At 46.7% G+C, this 21,912-nt stretch overlaps 1 protein-coding gene across 1 annotated transcript in view; it reads left to right on the top strand.

Moving 5' to 3' along the window:
• The window catches only part of AMOTL1 (angiomotin like 1), a 102,784-nt gene that overhangs the window by 73,438 nt on the left and 7,434 nt on the right, over nt 1-21,912 (top strand). Inside the window, exons 8-10 of the mRNA XM_003780808.3 lie at nt 8,387-8,532; nt 11,888-12,037; nt 17,794-17,984. Coding sequence (XP_003780856.1) covers nt 8,387-8,532; nt 11,888-12,037; nt 17,794-17,984 — 487 coding nt within the window. The remainder of the gene's footprint in view (nt 1-8,386; nt 8,533-11,887; nt 12,038-17,793; nt 17,985-21,912) is intronic.

Genomic DNA, 21,912 nt, shown 5'->3' with positions numbered 1-21,912 from the left:
AAATATGCCTAAGGGTGCACTGGAGCCCCCTGAGGGGGTACAGGCTGACCTCTCCAGAGGACTGTGGGTTAAATATGCCTAAGGGTGCACTGGAGGCCCCTGAGGGGGTGCAGGCTGGCCTCTCGAGAGGACTGTGGGTTAAATATGCCTAGGGTACACTGGAGCCCCCTGAGGGGGTGCAGGCTGGCCTCTCCAGAGGACTGTGGGTTAAATATGCCTAAGGGTGCACTGGAGCCCCCTGAGGGGGTGCAGGCTGGCCTCTCAAGAGGACTGTGGGTTAAATATGCCTAAGGGTGCACTGGAGCCCCCTGAGGGAGTACAGGCTGGCCTCTCCAGAGGACTGTGGGTTAAATATGCCTAGGGTACACTGGAGGTCCCTGAGGGGTGCAGGCTGACCTCTCCACAGTGAGCCTTCCTGTTTCTCCCAGCTGCATGCTGGAATCTGGCTGCCCAGCCTGAGATACGTTGCTTGTTTATACCAGTGTCACCACCTCTCCTCAGTTCCCACTTCCAAATTCTCCAATGAGAGACTCTGATTGGGCTAGCTTCAGTCAAGTGGTCCTTCAGGTCCCACCAGCTCTCTAATTGGAGTGGTGAGTAGAGGTGGATGGGAAGGTTTTTAAATGCAGACATAACTGCTTGGTGGAACCTACCCTGTGGATGGAAGGTTATAGTGGGAGCTCTTAGAAATGGGCCTTTGGCTGGACAGATACCACGAAAGTTGTCTGCTTTATGGAGAATCCCAGGTTAGGAAGTACCTGCCTCCTGCACACCTCCCAGTGAACATTCAGTGCTGGCCAAAGGGCTTAGGCAAGGTGCACAGAGGGCCTGGGGACTCTGCACCTGTCTCCCCTCCTCTCTACCTGGCCTCTCCTTTTCTTGTGACCTTTTCTCTGATAATGTCTGCTAAGTACATTTTATTCAGAGAGTTCCAGAGACTATACTCCTAAAATCAGTTCTTCATTGAAGGTTTGTTGGATTGTGCCTGCCTCCTCTTCCTTTAACTTTGCTGCCACTAACCCCTCTTCCCGCATCCAAGGCAATAGACCCTTTTCTTGAGAAGTGCCAGGAAGACGCCCGACTCCCCAGAAGCAGGTGCCTCAATGGGCTAGTTGAGCATCATTATAGGAGCATTTGGAATTTGGAGTGTGAACAAAGTTAGCTTGATGTATTTTTATGTCCTCATGCATGCACCCACATGTACATACACACACGTACATACATACCCCCTGGGATAGATCAAAATCCTCCAAATCTAGTCTGTTTAGGGTCCAACCTTGGTTGTAGCTGAAAGAGAAGAATGCCGTCTTTGTCCATTTTCTGCTGCTGTAATAGAATGCCACAGAAGAGGTCACTTATGAGCTATAGAAATTTGTCAGAAGATGAGCTATGAGTTAAAAAAAATAGTTTATTTGGTTCACGGCTCTGGAGGCTGGGAAGTCCAGGAGTATGATGCCAGCATTTGGCCAAGGCCTTGTGCTGCATTATTGCATGATGGGGCAGGGCAGAAGGTGGACATGATGAACCCATGAGACAGAGATTCAGAAGGAACTCATTCTTTTATCAAGAGCCCATCCTCATAACTAACCTTCTCCTTTGATAATAGCATTCATTCATTCTTGAGGACAGAGCCCTCATGGTCTAATCTCGTCTTAAGGGCCCCACCTTTTGTTACTGTTATGTGGGGGGGGTTCCCCCACATGAAATTTGGGGGACCACTCATCTTTTACCTACTGAGCACCCAGTGGCTTAGTCACCTCTTGGTCAAGTGGCAGTACTTGGACTTCTCTATCTCCCCAGCTATGTGGGACTTAAGCCTCACAAAACCCCAGAAAAAACCCCAGAAACCTCATCAAAACCCCAGAAACCTCATCAAAACCCCAGAAATTAATTCCCACCTAAGAAAGGTTGTGATATAGGTTTGCTATTGTCTTGAGCTCCAGCCATAAGTGGGGCACAGCACTTAGTGCCCTGATGCTTCTTCCACTGGTTGACCCCATGCACTTGCCCCATCCTCAGAATTAATAACAGAAGTCTCTAGGGCCCACCATCCTCTGCTTCGGGCAGCAGTTAGGCTTAGTGCTCAAATAGTAATCACAGAAATGGTTTCAACAGGCTGTGCACTTTGAGCCTTACCCAAAACTGGCAGAGGAGATGGGTTAAGATGGAAGGGGAGCATCTTGGAATGATTGGGCCCAGCTCTAGTTTCTGTGCACTTCTGCTCTTTCTCTAAGCAAGGGGAGGTAGCGCACGGTGGGGGCACAAGTGGGACTCCCGTCTCACTTAAGCAAGTATCAGAGCTCGCTTTGCTTCTGTTTCCTTACTGTCAGGTGGAGCTGATGTCAGTATTAAATGAGGTTTTGTTGTAGACTTCTTGGCACAGTGGCTGGGACATGTTAAGTCCCCAGGAATATCTGTTAGCTTTTGTTGTCGTTTATCAAATATCTATCAAGTACCAAACCATGTGGTAGGCATGTTACCAACAGTCATTCTAAACCTCAACAACAGTCCTGAGAAACCAATCTTGATAGTTTGGTTTGAGGAGATGGAATCTGAGAGAAGTGAAGTCTCATGTCCAAGGTGAACTGCTCTGTGAATGAAGGTGCCAGAATCAAACCAGGTCAGCGTGGCTGTAATGCCTGTGCTATCGCTGTGGTTTCAAGAGCAAACAGTATGTGAGCAGACATCCTTCTGTGTAAATGGGACCAGAGCCATCAGGCTAAACACCTGCCCACTCCACACAGTTCAGGGTAATTCCTATCCACTGAGTAAACAGGCCGTTCTGGGCAAAAATTCCCTGTGTCAACTTGCCTGTTCTAGGAATTCTCAGTATATACATTGGCGCCCAACCAAAAATTCAGTGTGAGACTTGTCTTTCTTGAGATCCACTCTGAAGGGCTTAGCTAATAATCAACTAAAGGACCTTTCACCTAGGGAACACTCCCTTATATCTCCCAAAGGATGACTTTGGGGGATGATTCTGCTACACCTGAGTCCGCATGTCTCCAGGGAGTCAGGGAGTGTATTATGGGCTCCTTGCCATGTCCCTCCTCTTGCCTGCCCCCTAGCCTGAATTAGCTCTCCCACCTTTGTTCTCAGGGTACCCCTGCACACTTCTGAGAGAGCATCATGTCACGTAGCCTTTGCTCGTGACTTCCCACCAGGGGAGGTGCAGATATCCCCAGAATTTATCGTGCTTCCTAGAGCAACAGTAGTAACTACAGTATTATCATAGTCGACATTAAATACTTACTGTATGCCTTTTGAAGTAGGTGCTATTGTGATACTTACTTCAAGGGCAAAAAAAACAAAAAAGAAGTTTGTTTGCTTCCAGAGTCACAGAACCATAGTGGTAACACTGGGTATGAACCCAGGCAGTTAGAGTCTAGAACTGTACTACCTTTAACCAGTACTCTGTGATGCCTCCATGTAGGAGATGCTTAATTAATTAAGAATTGTAGATGGATACACATGTGAATGTAATTGCAGAGTTTTGAGAAGTGTGACATGACCTGTGACACATTAGATCTGTGCAGTAGTGAGCTATGTGGTAATGGGGCTCTTCTGTCATTCTGCGGTTCCCCTCGCTGTGTGACTGCACAGGAGAGGCAGCATAGGCCATGTTTGTAGCACGCATCAGAGAGAAGAGCAACTTCTGTTGTTGGGGCTGTGAGGCCAGGTCGCCGGCCGGCCTGTCTAACTGTCCCAGTGCGGGCCCCTGTGCTACCTCACTCATGATCAACTCCCCTTAGGTGCCTGGGGGCAATTTGTCTTAGCAGGAGAGAGTGAGAGAAAAACAGTCTTGAAGGGAGAGAAACAGTTTTAGGAGGAGAGCAAATCTTAGCAGTCTTCATAGAAGAGTGCCAAGCAGGTGCCCTCCAAGCAGGAGAAGCAAAAAAGTTAGAGTGAGCGAGTCCGTGAGAGAACGAATCTGGACTAACCTCTCCTGCAGCTACTTATGGAAGTGATCCTGTGGCTCTTTACACCACAGGGTGTGGAGATTGCCAAGCACTGAAGCTGGTGCTCTCTGGTAGGAGAGCCGAGTCCCTGTCCCATGCCCCTATCACCAAGGTGTTAGCGAGACGTTATATCACAGGTGTCTCTTATAATCACAGAGCATTCAAAGCTTAACTCTCGGGTCTCCTTCCCCTGAATCATCTGGTCTCCTACGTCTGTCCCTCCCACTGGGGAGCGTCACTTCTGACGCTAACCCTTTCTTAGTGTCATTTTTCTCAACTACAAAGTAGGGGTAATAATGGCGCCCACCTCATATAGTAAACTTAGAATAAATGAAATAATGGAAGTAACCATTCCTAGAACACAGCACTTATCTAAAAAACATGAGCAAATCTTGTTTCTATTGTCAAAAATGCTGTTTTTAAAACTTCATGAGTAAGGGGCAGCACCCATGGCTTAAAGGAGTAGGGCGCTGGCCCCATATACCGGAGGTGGTGGGTTCAAACCCAGCCCCAGCCAAAAACTGCAAAAGGAAAAAGAAACTTTATGAGTGAGAGCACTCCTTCCTATCAGTGGACAAGGGCTATTGAGCCAGTGTGAGGGATACTAAATAATGTGGCTATCACTTGAAACCTAAAGTCATCAAACTCAGGACAAGAGATCTGTAAAACATTCCAAAACTAATGCAGCCCTCATTCCAGTAGCCACATCCTAGGCCTGTGGTGTGCACTGTGTGGTTCAGATAGATGGGCAGAGGCAGGAGAAGGGGTGTCCATGGTCAGTACTTGCCACCTGATGAATGAGTGGTAGCTGCTGGGTGAGCAGTTGGTTCACACATTAAAAGAACAGGTATATAACATAGGCTGTTAGGTGATCACAAGAATTCTGAATACCTAACAACTAACAAGAGCTGTGGTATATTGTTCAGTTGGCATTGAACTTGGCATGCAGTAGAGACTCATTCTTTCATTCAACACTGTTTCTGAGCCAGCACTCTTGTAGGCTCAGGGCATCATTAATGACTAAAACATTAAGTCCTGAATACTCAGGTCCTTTTATATTTTGTATGCATCATCTCCACTAATAAGAGTCATCATAACAATATTGCATGTAGATAATACCATGTCCACTTGATAGATGAGGGAGCTGAGCTTCAGAAAAGTTAACTACCTTGCCTCAGGCCTCATTATTGGAAAGTGGTGAAAGTAAAATTTGAATATGGGTCTTTGTGATGCTCAAGTCTGTTCCTTAACCTCAGTATGACACAGCTTATCAAAGAAATAGCGAATGTGGAGATCATATGTGTGTGCCCGTGTGTATTGAAGGGAATGTGTTCATTCAGAAATCTACCTAAATAGCTGTCATTGTGACTCAGCAATAGAACAATGTGATCATCGTCAGTTTGCAAAACACAAGACATTTGGGTTGTGGCTTCTGTTCTTGAGCTCAATCTATCATTTTATTGCTTCTTATTAAAATCATTGTGTACTTGGCTGTCCTCAACAAAGAGAAGAACTTTTTTTTTTTTTGCTTGTAAGAAAGGTCTTTATTGGTGGGGGGAGGGAGGCTGCAGAGCCGCACCGAGGAGGAGAGAAGAGAGGGGAGAGGGATAAGGAGAGAGCGGGGAAGAGGAGAGAGAGAGTAGAGAAGAGCGAGGGGGAAGACAGGAGAGAGAGAGAAGGAAGGCAGAAGGAGGCGAGAGCAAAGAGAAGAACTTTTATGCTTAGGTTGCTGGCGAGGTGGAAGCCCTGGGATCCAGCAGCTTATCCCTGGGTGTGCTCGTTTAATAGCTCCTGGACAGGGAGCATGAACTGTGCCAGCCTGAATAACCACACTGGTGAGATGCTGTACGAACTCACAGGGCTGTGCTCAGACGTCAGTAACTTGGTACAGAAAGAGTGAAATGCTGTGATCCCTTCAGGGCTGTGGAGGTGGGTGCCCAGCCCTTGGGGGCTGCTGATAACTCCTTTGTTTAGGACTCATGTACACTTCTTTTCCATGGATTGGGAAGGAAGTTTCAGAGGCAGCATTTCAAATGCCAGGGAAAGGGAGAAGGGACAGGGTATTTGCCCTGAAATGAGGCATAAAGAGCCCAAAAGTAATGCTTGTTCTGGATCGGGGCCTTGGTGGCCTTATTTTTTTACTAGGAGATGCCGTGCTTTCTAAGAAGCACAGTCACTTTTTGGGGGGGTGGGGGGAGACAGAGTCTTACTTTGTCACTCTCGGTAGAGTGCCATGGTGTCCCAGCTCACAACAATGTCAAACTCTTGGGCTCAAGCAATTATTTCACCTCAGCCTCCTGGGTAGCTGGGACTATAGGCACCCACTACAACTCTGGGCTATTTTTTGGAGACAAGATCTCACTCTTACTGACTGACTTTGCTAGGATTGCAAGTGGGATCCACCACGCCTGGCCCACAGCCACTTAGCTTTACAACTCTGCTCCTTCAGTCTTTCAGTTCAGAAGCTGTTCCATTGTCCTCTGATCCTGTCGACATAATTCCACAATGCGAGGGCTGTGCAGTCAAGTGGGAAGGAGTTGTAGAGGAATATCAGGAGACCTAGATTCCAGCCCTGGCTCTGCCCCAGCCGGGGGAGGGGGACCTGAGTGAGTGTCTTCGCTGCTCTGGGCTTCGCTCTTCTCTCCCGTGTAGCCCCAGGACTAGAACTGGATGCCGGTGTCTCCTGCATGCCTCTGGCTCTGACATGGTGAGATGGCCTCTGGTACCTGCAGCCTTACCGTGTCTTCTTAGTTTCCACGCTCTATATTTAAAACCACACTTTCTGCCTCATTAGGGCATCATTCCTTCTGTTGCTTTAGAGCCCACAGTGCTGTTGAGTGTCTGATAGGTATTTGTCACATTAGTGAACTAGGAGGAAATAATGACTGAACGCCACGACTGTTAACATGCTGGTGTCTCTTCCAGACTGGGGTTCTCTGTATTTCAGCGTGAATTGCTGGGAGCGCCAAGATAACTAGCATGGCGCTGGAATGGTGTGCACACGTAGAAAACAGTTTCTAACTCCTGTTGCTACTGCTGCTGCTGTTGTAATTCTATGCCTTATTTTCTATAAACACAAAATAGTGTACATATGGTTTTGTAAGCACCTTTTCTCAATAATGAAGATTTTTTTCCATGCCACTAAATCTTCTCGGATTTTAATGGCTGCGTCCTTTTCTACTGTAGAGTTCACAGTAGTTTGTTTAACCAGTTCCTCACTCTTACACATTAAGTGTGTTCACGTTTCTGCATAGTATAAGTAACATATCTAAATATTCTAATTTATTTTTGAAAGACAATGTATTGCTTTTGTAATGGAAAAATGTTTTCATCAAGAAATACTGGTCCTGCGGCACCATCTGTGGACCCTGCCTGCTTAAGCCAAAAGTGTAGAGAAGTCTGTGGGGGACGGTGGATAGAGAGGCTGGGGACACAGCAGCTTGGCTCACCACAGGCAGAAAGACAGTGATCAACAACACGTTGTTGTTAAGAGAAAAGCAGTTTTCCTAAATCCAAAGCGTGTCCCTGTTCCCTCTGGAATAGGACTAGGAGAAGATGTGAAGTCAGGGCGAATGGGGAGAGGACCCAGCCAGAGACTAGCGCCCTGGGCTTGAGAAGATGTGAAGTCAGGGCGAATGGGGAGAGGACCCAGCCAGAGACTAGCGCCCTGGGCTTGAAGCTTCCCTCTGCTGTCTGGCCCTAGGCAAAGAGTGGGAATATTAGTAGTAATATTATTTTAATATGAGTGAGAATATTAGTAGTAATATTAATATCACAGATTTGGAATATGGAAGCAGGGGAGGTTGTGAGCATATTAAGAAATATAGATACAGCTCGGCACCTGTGGCTCAAGCAGCTAAGGTGCCAGCCACATACACCTAAGGTGGCGGGTTCGAATCCAGCCCGGGCCCACCAAACAACAATGATGGCTGCAACCAAAAAATAGCCGGGTGTTGTGGCAGACGTCTGTGGTCCCAGCTACTTGGAAGGCTTAGGCAGGACACACTTGCTTGAGCCCAGGAGTTGTAGGTTGCTGTGAAATGTGTGAGAGCCATGGCCCTCTACCTAGGAGGACAGCTTGAGGCTCTGTCTCAAAAAAAAAAAAAAAAAGAAAGATAGAAAGAAATATAGATACAAGATTGAAAGCTTGAAAGTCAGTGTTGTAGAAAAGTAAGGTGTCGAGAACATGGGGTCACCGGTTCTTTGTTACTACTCATCTCTGGAATGTATCTACAGTCAACAGTGAGTTTTGAGAAAATCCTTTCTGTACCTACCCCCATTGTTAAGTGGGAGCAAAAGCAGAAATTCAATTCTTTACTATTTGCATGCTTTTTTTATTTTTAATCCTTGCCAGATGTAGACTGGCAGTGAGCCCAGAGAGTGAGCACTTTTGGATAGAGGTAGTTTTGTTCTTGTCTCCCTTCTAGACAAAGAATTTTTGAAGGAAAAGGAGAAGTTAGAAATGGAGTTAGCAGCAGTGCGGACCGCAAGTGAGGATCATCGGAGACACATCGAGATCCTGGACCAGGCTCTGAGCAACGCCCAGGCCAGGGTCATCAAGCTGGAAGAGGAGGTGAGGCCTGACAGCGGGGACTAGGGAAGGGGGTTGGGGGGGCGAGGTGCAGAGCCCAGACAGCCTCTGTGCACTTTTCCTACCCCAGCTGCTTTATTCAGAGCCAATTCTAGGGAGTTGAAACGGGGAGGGATGTGGGAAATCTCCCAAATAAAAACGAATAAAAACAGAGTTTATCAGTCCCAGAGCCAGGCGAAGCATGAGTGGCACACGTGAACACCATCAGCAAAGAGGTTCGGCCTCTCTCTGAAGCCCAGCCTGCAGCCCACTGGTTGGCAGACGGTCAGGGCTGGAAATGCATGGAAGGACTGGAGACCACTGGTGCCTGCAGAGAAAAGGGACTGACGATCTTTAAAAAATAGTTCAAGTGCTGTGGCTTTGGATTCTCAAATGCATAGAAAAAGGCAAAAAGTCTTCTGATGGGGGGTGGGGGGAGGTGATGTTCAGCTGATCTGTCTCTAATTTCCAGAAGTCGGCATAGCTGTGCAGCGACCCTCTCAATCCAGGAAGTTTAGATTCCACTCAAGCATTATGGGCTTAGTAGTTTCTGATGAGATCAACCCTTTAGCTTGAGATTTGTGACGTAGACTTTCCCAGTAGGCCTGACTGAGTAGTTAGAATGACCATTTCTGAGGACCAGGCCAGGGTGTTGGGACCGTAGGTGTGGGGGAGACGAGGAGAGGCAGACAGCTGTCCTCTGCCCGGCACCTCCCAGCTTCCTTGGTGGCAGCAGGTGCCCGTAAGTTGTGGGAACTGAAAGAAGCTTCACCGAGATGGTCCAGCTGAAGGGCTTCATTTGGTGATCAGCACACAGAAGGCAGTGCTGTTGTTGAGCTGACTGTTGTCCCTTCAGAAAACATGTCCTGATGCCATGTAACTCAGACGTCTTAGCAGACATCAGCTGTAAGGATAGAGCCACTGAAGAGGAAGATTGTTCAGTAGACAAAGATCTTAGCTGTTAGGCTTTTGAGCCCCACCAGTCCTGTGTAGGGACTGCAGTATTGATGTCAGCTTGAGGATGGTGCACCAGCCCACAGCACCTTCCTTGTCACCTGCAGGAACTCATTAATGTGACAGTGTTCACCCCAGAAGTGACCTCAGTCCCTAAAGCCAGGAGGTCTGTCCTGAGGATGGGAGGCTAGGATCCTCTGCTGTCATCACAGAGACCACTCTCCAGCTTCCATCGCCAGGTGTGAGGCTAAGGGAAATAGGATTTTAAAAAATCTTTTAGTTTTAATATTTCCATTAAAGTAAGAGTTGTGTGAGACCCTTGAAGATAGGTTCTTTATAATCACTATTATGGGGTCTTTTCTTGCCATTACATTTATATGAAATCTATGGTTGATTGAATGTAGCTTTTCCAAAATGTCTCGAGGGTCTGGCTTCCAGTATCAGCCCTTGTTCTTATTAAAGTTTCTTTTGAATGATTTTGATTCAGTTCAGATACTCAGTGCCGGCCATAATTCACCATGGTGGTTAGGTGGTTAGGCATAAAGCCCAACTGCTGTAAATGAGGAGAATCCTGGCTGCCTGACCTGTCATCTGTGTGACCTTGAGCAAGTCACCTAACCTTGAAATTTTTTTTTCATTTCTTAAATGGAGATACTACAGGGCTTCACCTCTAACGATTATGGGGAGGATTAAATGAGATACTATGCACAAAGCACAGTGCTTGTCATGGTAGTGTCTGAAAGTGTTGGCTGATGTGAGGTCTAAGTACCTTATCAGGCACCCTCATTGAGTGGTCTACCTTGCTAAGGTTGATGCAAAGATAAAGGAGACAGATTCAGGCCTTTAAGGATCTTGCAGTTACTTAGGGATACTGTTCATTCATTCATTTTAAGAAGTCTTGAATGGCTGCCAGATGCTGGGCACTGTTCCAGGCACTAGGGACACACTGTTCCCTCTGCCCAGCAGGGGGCAAAACAGACATTTTCTGGCACTTAGGTTCTGGTAGCTACACACTCAGAAAGCCAGATGCAGTGGAGGACGAAGTAAGTGGTATATGAATAGTGTGTGACACAATATTGGTCAGATGACATTTCTAAGAAGCATAGAAACCTGCACTTAGTAGGTCCTCAAGTCTGTTAAATTGAATTGAGCACTCAAAGGGGCAGATGAAATTCAATTCTGAGGTAGTTATAGAAAAGTCTGAAAAATTCCTGCCTCCTCCTTGAGAGGTCAGAAGCGTCTCTGTTTTATCCAGTGGCTTCCCGTAGGACAGAAAATAGGCACAACCTGCAGCAGCAGCAGCGCCACCTGTAAGGCAGAAGCTGCTCTCAGCAGCAAGCTCTTGAATCACTGGCATGTTCCAACTTGAACTCGAGATGGGGTCACCTGGAAGACGTCTGCACACCAGGTGCAGAATGACAGGAAACAGTACCTGGTGTCTTCTCACCCAGGCCCAGATCAAGTAAATACCTCAGCCTGAGTTTTGGCACCAGGCAATTCCCAGACAGTTAGAAATATGCCCAGGATTTACGAACATGGGCCAAGCTCCTACTTGGAAGAAAACAGAGTCTGAGGGTAAGACTTTGAAGTTGTTCATGATTCTAAGTCCACACCTGATGTGACATTTACATAAATGGTTTCAGCCTCAGTTTTTGTGTTGTTTGAGTGTTCATTATGCCCTTCCTATCTCCTCAGGGCTGTCAACTCCTCGTCTATAAAGGACTCAGATTTTAAGGACAAAGTCACACCAGAAATGTCTATAATAATGTTTGTATTTATTCAAACATACATAAATGGGGCCGCATGCATGATATAATACATTCATACATAAATTTATATTTATTGGAGAAAGTTTGAAATATACAGAAAAGAATAAAGAGTACAAGAAATTGCTGTTTTATCATATAGATAAACATGGTCAATGCTTTAAGTATTTCCTTCCAGTCTTTTATTCATGGATAAAGAGGTAGCTAGCAGACAGACAGAAATTGTGGTAATGTTCTACATACATTTTGGTTCTGGGTTTTTCATTTAACATTGTTTATGATATTATGATATTCTTTATGATATTTAAAACTCTCTGTTAAGCTCATTTCCAATGCCTACAAATGCAGTAATTGTTAAGCTATAACCAAGCATTGAGCTCAAAGCTGTACAGGCCAACAAAAGCTGGTGCCCCAGTGGGGTCTTCAGTTCCAAACATCTGAGCCATTTGAGGTGTAACTGATGGCCTCTGTACAAATCTTTTCACCCCAGCATACCTGCGGAATAGGAGGGGCGTGGTGGAAGGTACATTCGCCCGTAGTTTAAATGGGATACCCAAGTAATCCAAGCGTCACCTCTACGCCAACTTTGAGAATGATGAGTGTAAAGTCTGTGCTGTTTTCTCCTCTTACCAACACAGCTACGAGAGAAGCAAGCCTACGTGGAGAAGGTGGAGAAGCTGCAGCAGGCGCTGACCCAGCTGCAGTCTGCATGTGAGAAGCGGGAGCAGATGGAGCGCAGGCTGCGGACCTGGCTGGAGAGGGAGCTGGATGCGCTGAGAGCCCAGCAGGTGCGGTCTGGGCGCAGGTGGCCGGGGTCAGACATGGTCATTCAGCAGACATGGGCCAGGCACTGTGGTCTGCAGAGGATATAGAGGGAAACAGGAACTCCTGTCCTCAGTTAACTCCACAGTGACCAGTGCAGGAGTTGGGCCGTCCACTTGCTGTGGAGTGATAGATGTCCTCACAGATAGAAAGCAGTCACTGAGTTGGGGCAGTAGATAGGGGAGTGTGGCTTTAGACACTCAACAGAGGAGGCCATTTGAGCTGGATTTTGAAAGGTGTGTTTCTTGTACAGCCAGGAGCAAGAATGTCAGAGGAGGAGGGCTGTGTGACAGCACGGCAAGCCTAGGGTTGTGGCGCAGCCAGACAGGGGAGGATGCCAAGGAGGAGGCCAGTGAGGAGGCAAAGGCCAGTTTGTGGAGGGCCTTTGATAATGCTGGGAGATAGGGCTTTTTCCTGTAGTCTACAGAGCACAGCAGCTGGGAGGCTTTTAAGCTGGAGAGAAGTATGGTGTAAGGCAGGGGTCCTCAAACTTTTTAAACAGGGGGCCAGTTCACTGTCCCTCAGACCATTGGAGGGCTGGACTGCAGGCCCTGGGACGAGTCAGCTGCTGAGCAGGACAGGCAGCGGCGGCAGAAACACCCGGCAGGCTGGATAAATGTCCTAGGCAGGCCGCAGTTTGAGGATGCCTGGTAAGGGATGGGAAAGAATCCACTGGTGGTGTCAGAGCACTGTGGGAGGGTGGATATTAAAGTCAGAGACCGGACTGAGACTTCAGTGCACTCTCGGGTGCTCTGACCCTGGGAACCCATGAAGTACTGGAGGCAAGAGCTAAAAGGGGGTGAAATTAGCAGGGCATGATGATCAGTGGGTTTCAGAGGTAAAGGAGAGGAAGGTGTTCAGGACCATCCCTGGGGAATAATATTGGTCATGAGCTCCCATCTCTCTGCCTTTCTTTCTCTGCTGGTAATGTAACTTAGCTGTGAGTGCAGAGTAAAGCACCCTCTCCCAGGAGCATGTGTGCCACAGCAAGCAGGGGGAAGACTGGCCAAAGGCTCCTGGCTCCAGACAGCCTGTCTGTCATCAGCCAGCGTGATGGGCAGAGCCCTTTCTGCAGCTGATGAAAGATGTGCTCTAAATTAGGATACCAGGGAAATGCTAGGCAGGGCTCCCAGGAATTTTCTCCTGGATAGGGCATAGTGGTTGTGGGTGAAACACTTGAAAACACTTGAAGGCATGCACAGAGGCCAGCTCAGCCCTCTCACAGGGCAGGCCCATGCAGTCCGCTGTGGGTGTGTGCACTTGGCTGGGGAAGGAGGTATTAGTGCAATAGCCCAGAAAACCAAGAAACCCACCCCAGCCTCCCACCATCTGGGCTTACTTGATAGATCATAAGGAAGGGTGGGTCTGTCTCTGGGCTTCTGATACCCCATACTTACAACCTGTGCCTCGTAAACTGGCACTGGAGTTACACCCTTCAGCTGTTCTCTGTCACTCGGTTCTTGAGATCTTAGCTTTCCCAGGTTTTGGGCAGGGCTTCCTGGGTCCAGGTACAGTGCTGGTAAATGGTAGACACTTAACAAGTCTTTGGCTGATCAGATGGACACATCTCGATTCTTAGAGCAAAAAGAACGTTCTTTTCCAGTTAATAGGCCACCCGCAGCCTGCAGGTAGATTACTTCTTCTTGCCTCATCCGTTTTGAGAGCTGTGAAACCAGACTCAACTCCATCACCCATTTTGCAGAATATCAAGAAGAAGAAATGTGAATTTAGAATTATTGGGAAAATGTTTTAATTGCCATAGAGGACAGTTCCCTGTACGTACACTCAAACCCGTGCACACTCACCCACATTTTTTCCTTAGACTGGCGAAAACAACCTTCTTGCTGTGTATGAAGGCTGCTGACAAATGACATGTTTGTGCACCACTGGAGGACAGAAATTTCAGAATTGGGGCTCTCTGGGGAAATTACTCTGCTTGCATTTTGGATTTGTCTTTGGAAGCTGATAGCAGACCCAGCTGTGTGTGGCTCACATGAGACTGAAGAGAGGGGAACAGTCTCTAGAGTTAAACAGAACTGTGCTGCGTAGCCTCTCCTTAAAAATAGTATGACACTTTGGGGTTTTTTCAACATGAGAAAAATGAGAATATTAATCCATCTCCTGCTATATGAAGTACGTGAAGGCATTTTCCTGTTGCTATATGTACTCATCAAAAAGATAAATACCAAAAAAAAAGAAAAAAATCCCAAGGATAAATAGGTTGAGTAACCCATATCTGAAATGCTTGAGACAAGATGTGTTTGGATTTCAGTTTTTGTATTTGGGACCCTCAACCTGTAATTTTTTTCTTTAATACTTGCTTATTTTAATTGTACCAATGAGCATGTATGATCTTATAATCAGAAAAGGAAAACATGTTATTACCAAAAAATGTGCCCCCAAATCTTGAGTTTTTACTACCTCCATGTGACAGCTATCGTAAAGGATAAAGTCTGGTCAGACTGGCGCCTGGAGCCCTTGGGCTGCTATGGAAGGCAGCTCTGCCTGCCTCACCAAGGATGACTGGGAGTTGACTCTAGAACAGAGTCACCTGAGGGACCCGGCCTCTCGGGGAAGGGTGGCCAGGTCCTCTCTGACGCCTCCTCATTCGCCCTCCAGCAGCTCGTGTGTCTACCTGTCCCTTCTTGGCACAGACGTGGGCAGCCTCGGGAGAGGCTTTCACACACCACGCCCTACCCTCCTCCTGTGCTCCGGTGTCAAAGAGGCATTTCTCTGACCTCTTTAGAAAGGACGCTGAGGTCACACTGTCACAAAGCCCCTGGTCATCTCTACCCTCAACAAAACAGTAAGACCAACCACTCTGCCCCATCGCTTCCGTAGGGTATTATTCTGAAGAGATTTGAAAGAGCAGCTAAGAGAACTTATTGAATCACCCCACACAAAGGCTCTGCCCCTGGACTGAGGCCAGACAAGCTGAGTTTCCCCATTTAGCCCCTCTAATAACAGAGTCCCTGGGTGAGGTGCTGTGGACCTGTCCGGAAGGAACCCTGGGATGAGGAGAGTGGCGTGGAGTCGTGTATGATTTAGAGCATGGGCTCTAGGGTTAGACCTTCCAGGCTCCTGCCTCCTCCTACTAGAAAAGCAGCTGCAGGTAAGTAATCTTTCTGAGCTTCCACTTGTCTATAAAGTGAGGCAGATAAATTATATTACTTTATACTTGTAACTGCAATCAAGAAGGTCTATACAAAGAGCTTATCAGATGCCTTGCACTTACCAATGGATTAAGAAAGAGTAGCTCTCTCTGCTGTTCTTATTCTTGTCATTTACCCACAGAGTCATTGGAAGGCTTAGTGCAGTGGTTCTCAACCTTCTTAATGCTGCGACCCTTTAATACAGTTCCTCATGTTGTGGTGACCCCCAACCATAAAATTATTTTCGTTGCTACTTCATAACTGTAATTTTGCTACTGTTATGAATTGTAATGTAAATATCTGATATGCAGGATATATTTTCATTGTTAAAAAGGGGTCACGACCCACAGGTTGAGAACCACTGGCTTAGGGCATTCTTGGTAGCCACTCCCAAATTCTTCCCTTACCCCAACTATTCCAGACCCACTGGGAAAAAAATGTTGAAAGAAGTGTGCTGATAAGGAGGGGGTGCGGAAAAAGAAAGGTCAGGACCAGAGAAGTTAGCAGAAAAGAGAAGCTCTCAGTGAATAATTCCTGTTATGACAAACTCTCCAAATAATCTCTTCCCTGGGAGGTGAAATAGAACTTCAGCATCATAGAAACTGAGAGAGAAGTGAAAGCAATAAGGATAAAGAGGGAGGAGAATTTACATTAAGAGCTCACAAGTTCCTCTTCTTTCAAAGAGCACAAAGGAATTTTCATGTCTGTCTTCCACAGTAGTTCTATAACATAGAAAAGAGAAGGTTCTTGAAAAGAAACAGGAGGGACAGGGAAGTTTAAGGGCTAGCAACGTAGCTAAGTAGGACATTTCTCCCAGGCGAACACACCGGGGGCAGACGTTTCATCTGGGTTGCTCACTGCTGCATCCTTGGCACATGGTTCATGCTTGGTAAATACTGGGCGACCCGCTAGCTGAGGGGTGGCAGGAGCTGGCCTACTTGCCCCCAATCTGTTTTATCTGGCTAGCACACTTCCCTTCATGCTGTCTCTGTACCCTTGAACACTGACATTCATGCATTTGTTTAAATAATGCTGAATGACCTGAATTGGGAGGGGGGCTGTGAAGAGTTGTCATGATCTCATTTGAGGTCAAGAAGATTCTGTAAAAATGAGCCAGCTGAGATGGTAACAGAAGGGATTTAGATAGAAACTGACAGGCATAGATGGCAGCTTAGTGAGGCCGTGGGAGCTTTTTCTTGGAAAGTTTCTAAAAATAGGGGAGCTTCTCATCTCAGTGGACAGGTTCATTTGTCCTCCTGCTTCAGCCTGGGTGCCTGGCCAGATGGGGTCATTGGCTTCCTGAATAGGTCAGGTGAGGACAGGGATGTGCTTGACACTATTCTTATTTAAATGTTGGTCACTGGCAAGCTTCCACTTCCTAGAATAATTTATATTTGTACCCTTAAAAAATTGAATAGAAACATATGGTTTATAAAAGGCCCGCTGTTCTCTTCTCTCTGGTAGATTAGATTCCACTGGTGTAGCTCAGATGCCCAACTGTTGTTCTGGGTAATTCCTCAATCCTTTTCTTAATCTAGGGCTTTATGTGGTTCTGGGTATAGTGCTGACATACTTGTCATCTTCCACCCAGCTCTGCATTTTAAATTTGCAATCACTGGAAAACATGTGGGGATGTGTGTTTAAGGAGTATAGAATAGCTGGGATGAAGACATCCCCCCCCCCCAGGTGTGTAGGAGCCAGGCCTCAGCCCTGATGCCCCAGCATGACCCATCTCTGCGGCTGGTCTGCAGTCAGAATCTCCTCAAAACTCCACTGTGCTCTACACTGAGCTCTCTTAGAGGAAGTAGCGTTCCTGAGTTAAAGGGAAGTGTGGAATAGCCTCAGTTTGTGAGCCGTCCAGCTAACAACTGCATTTTGTTTTTGTTTTTTTTTTTCCCGTTACTGATGAACAGGGTAAAAGAAATGAACTTGTCTTGTGTTAGAGGTCTTCTCCTTTCATAGGCATTATTAAATTTGACTTTCCTTCTTGGCCAGAGTGGGGTGTGTGTTAATACCAACTTTCCAAGCCTCCCAGCTGGGGAACATACAAGTCAAGACATGTCCCACTTCTTTTGCCCCTATTCTTAACCCCCAGTATCAGGGGAAAGAACTAGAATCATATCCCTGAATTCTGGAGACAGTGTCCCAGATCAGGAACCAAGGCTTAATTCCTGTTCTTGCTTTTATTGTAAATTTACTGCAAGACATTGGACAAGCCACTTGTCATGCAAACACCTTGAGCCCTAGAGTGAGGCAGACCCGGGTTGGGACCCCGACCCTACTGCTGGTGAGCTGACAGACATCGACCCGTTAATTTAACCTCTCAAGAACTTAGTTTCTCATCTGTGAAAGTGTTTCTCAGAGCTCCGTGAGAATTAAATGTGATAGAGGAATTTGGAGGTGAGGTAGTATGGCATTAGCACCTCTGAGTTTAGGCTGCCCACCTTGCAGAGAGGGAGCAAGGGTATGAGGATGGTGTGTGAGTGGCTCGGGATCTGGGGAGCCGTGCGACAGGGTGGGTGTGGTTCTGAGCATCAAAATGCTACTACATGGTGTTCCTGCTCCCCTAGAAACATGGAAATGGCCAGGCAGCCAGCATGCCAGAGTACAATGCCCCGGCCCTCATGGAGCTGGTGAGGGAGAAGGAGGAGCGGATCCTGGCTCTGGAGGCCGACATGACCAAGTGGGAGCAGAAGTATCTGGAGGAAAGCACCATTCGCCACTTCGCCATGAACGCCGCGGCCACCGCTGCTGCCGAGAGGTGAGACTAGCTAGCGGGCCCTGCTGGTCACAAAGGCATAGTTGAAAAAGGAATCAAAGCAAAACAAACAAGCTGTCCAGGGAGATCCAGAGGCTCATCAGGGAGTAAGGTCAGCTAAAAATGATTTCTAAGTGGCTAGTCAGAGAGCAAGATGGGCGGCATTTCTGGAGGGAATCCGCAATATGCACCTTCCCTTTGGTTCCACAATTCTACTTCTAGACATTTACCTTAAGGAAATCATTTAGGTGCCTGAAGACTTATGTTTGAGGATGCTTGTCCGGATGTTGTTGGAAATACTAATACACTTAAAACAGCCCAGAGTCCAACAAAAGAAATCCAACTTAAAGCACGTCTGTTCGGTGGAATGCTGTGTGACCGCTAAGATGCTGTTGTGAACGTTTTTACCTCTTTTTTGCTTTCTTTTCATAGGTGCACAGCTTTATTCTTCCTTTAAAAATTAGTCCAGAATGCGCAATAATTCACAAAAGTAACTCACAGATATCCTATTAAGATATATTGTCTGAATGAGCAAGGTCATTTCCTCTTGACCTTTGGTTGCTGGGTCTCAGCTGAGATGCAAAATTTAGGGTCAGATAGGATTCTCATATTCCAAAGGGGCAAAGAGAAAACTAGACTTCTTAAAAAATAAGGGCTATAGCTATACCATTTAGAGGATGGTAGGACGTGACCCAAGCAAGGGGAGAACGAGCCAGGGTTCCCCCAGTTCTGTAGCAGTTCCACTTGGCCTTGAGAAAGCAGCAGCACTGTGCAGGCTCCTGCACCCAGGGAGACCTGCAGACCGTGTGGAAGGTGATCATTTTGGAATCATTTTCTAATGCTCATTTATTGTTTGTATGTGTCTCTGCTGTGAGGGGGAGCAGCTACAGTCACCATCTGAGTGAGACTTGGGGAGTGGGAATAGATGCCTGAGGCAAATGTCTTATGGTGAGGCTCCAGGCTGCAGAGTGAGGGCTGGAGGGAAGTTGCAGCCTCAGTTCAGCCCTGTACAGTATGGAGGGTACTGGGGAAGCCCTTTGGAACGTTTGTGGGTTGATATGTACATCATTGAAATGTTTTTATTTTCAGCCTTTTGTTTTCTAAGCCAGAGTACCTCTCCATCCTGGGGAGGAGAACATCATAAAGTTACAGAGATAGGCCTTCTTTGTCAGATGACTGTCCGTGACTGCCCTGGGCGTGTCCTTTCTCGCGTGTGATTTTAATGAAAAGGACACTGCTTAGGAGGCACAACAACCATATCCAAGGTTCTTCTGTCTGTTGCTGACTGGGGGCTGTGACCTGGGACAAACCCTTCTGAGTGTCACAGCACATATGAAATGGAAATGATACTTCTTGACGGGTGAAGAGTGGGGACCCCGGCCACGTGCCTCTCACTGAGGACACTAAAGCCCCACCAGCTGTGTCAATCTGTCACATTGGTGGGATGACAAAGGGGCCTGCGTGTGTCTTTGCCATGTCATCTTCTGTTGGTTTATTAGATTATATGTCTGTTTGGGATCCCAGCCCCTGTGGGGATGAATAGGGGATGAATAGGGCTGGTGTCAGTTTAGAATAGGGGGATGAGAAGCTCTGCAGCATAGCCCCTGTGGTGGGCACAGGAGTGGGTGGGCTGAGTAGAAGCAGGCAGACACCAGAGTCACCTACCTGCGTGATTCTAGGCCCAGCCTGTCCTTCATCCTTCATGCAAGGGGAATAGCACGTTCCCCAGAGAACAGAGTTTGTGGGATTTAACCCGGTCCTGCAGTCCCTCTCCGCCATCCTTTCCTCTCCTCGCTGCTTTGATTACACATACATTTTTTGAGCATCTAATGATTTTATGAGAAATCAGCCTTCCCTCTACCCTTCCCACAGTCTGGAGATGAGGGAGAAATAGTTTCAGAGAAGCTCAGATGTTTAGTTCCAATCTAAAGTTCTTTTCAGAGAAAACCTGTATAATTTCAGTATTGCCTTTGTGTTGATAGTAAGAGAAGAAAAATGGGGAAATGAAGCATTTTTGAGAAAGGTTGAAATTCCGAGCTCTTACTGTCTAGATATTATAATGGCTACAGATGAACTGGCAAAAATGACTATTTCAGCCATGAGTTTTGTGACTTTATTGCCACAGATACAAACTTCACATGTATAAGCAATGAGTTTTAAACAAAGAAAATAATTTTTGCATAGTGGTTTTGCCATCTTTATGCAACTTAATGCCATTGATCAGAGCTTCAGAGATTGAGCTTATTTTTTATGTGTGAGGAAGATTTTAAAACTCTGTACACATTTCAAAGCAGCATAATTTTTTCAAATCTGTATGTTTGCTAAGTTGTTTTCATCTAATTGTGTATAATTTCCTTACTTGGCAATAGAAATATGAATTTTTAAGTTTGTCTCCAGCTCCTTGTGAGTTTACCAATAGTAAATTGGTTGAAAATGTTTCTAGCCTCTAATTACTGTATTAATGATTTTTGTGCCCCAGAGGGTGGATTTATAATTTTATAAATATGTTGAAAGCATTTTGCTTCTTTCTACACCATTTTTTGATACATCTTCAGCCACAGTTTGCACTTTTTTGTGCTATGCCCTCTTGTTCATTTATTTTATCTTTGTGAATCTTTATAACAATATATGAAACTTCCAGGAGTGTAGAGTGATGGTTAAGGGCATGGACTTTAAAGTCATAAATACCTAGTTTTGAATCCATTTCCTCCTTTCACTAACTGGATGTTTGACTATGTCGCCTCAGTCTGGTGTCTCGTCTGTAAGCTGAGGATGACACCTAGTACAGGAGTTGTGAGAAGCCAATGTGTTCTCCCCAACCCCTGCGTGAAATAAGTGTCCTCTGAGCCATAGCTCTTCTCTTTTGCTCCTAGGGGATGTCCCAGAAAAGAGCTTTAAGGTTTTGAGTATGATCATGGCGCTGGAACATGAAGTTAAAGAGATGGGAAATGTTTGGCTCTATCATGTCTTACTAATTTAGCACTCATGTAATCAGAGGCATTGTTGTCCTCTCCAACTTGAGATACACTTACCTCACTCAGGTGGCACAGTTATTGTTACTGATCACTGTGAGTTAGGAGTAACTAAATTGACATAACCAAAGGCAGGGATGATTTTCTTCCTCCATTTGCTTCCGTGCAGACAGCGGCTTGCAGGTCGGCTGCTCTTTAATCTACCTCTGTCTGTCCCTCCCCTCGCTGCGCCCAGCTGCACTGCACCCGTCCAGGATGGTGTGTCTGTCATCTCCTTTTTTCTACCCTCAGACTGAGCATGTTTGTTGCACTGAACTAACCTGAGTCCTAGGCAGGGGCCCATTAAACAAGATGGAGGCAGGATACAAACGTGAAGGAAGACGTGAGCCCCACCATCAGGGAGGACACCTCACTTTCAAGTACTGACCCCCACTGCACTGTGAGATCCTGAGATAGGTGCTTTAGGGGTGACAAATAGAAGTAAAACTTTAACTATGATTAGAGAAATGAGACAGGATAAATATGAAAAGTGCAAGCACAGACGTTCACAGTAACAGCACCTGAATGTCAGTAGATCAGATCTGGAGCACCCGACTTACACTCACAGCACGCCACAGAGCCTAGGACGGGGTGCTGTCGGTAGGACCCAACTTACACTCACAGCCACCACAGAGCCTAAGACAGGGTGTTGTCGGTAGGACCCGACTTACACTCACAGCTGCCACAGAGCCTAAGACAGGGTGTTGTCGGTAGGACCTGACTTACACTCACAGCCGCCACAGAGCCTAAGACGGGGTGTTGTCGGTAGGACCCGACTTACACTCACAGCCCGCCACAGAGCCTGAGACAGGGTGCTGTCGGTAGGACCCGACTTACACTCACAGCCACCACAGAGCCTGAGACGGGGTGCTGTCGGTAGGACCCGACTTACACTCACAGCACGCCACAGAGCCTGAGAC

Source organism: Otolemur garnettii, unplaced genomic scaffold (genome assembly GCF_000181295.1).
Source record: "Otolemur garnettii isolate 467f Iridium unplaced genomic scaffold, OtoGar3 scaffold00001, whole genome shotgun sequence".
Classification (NCBI taxonomy): Eukaryota; Metazoa; Chordata; class Mammalia; order Primates; family Galagidae; genus Otolemur; species Otolemur garnettii.
The sequence above is the reverse complement of the archived record's forward strand: the minus strand, read 5'-3'. Positions and strand labels throughout refer to the sequence as shown.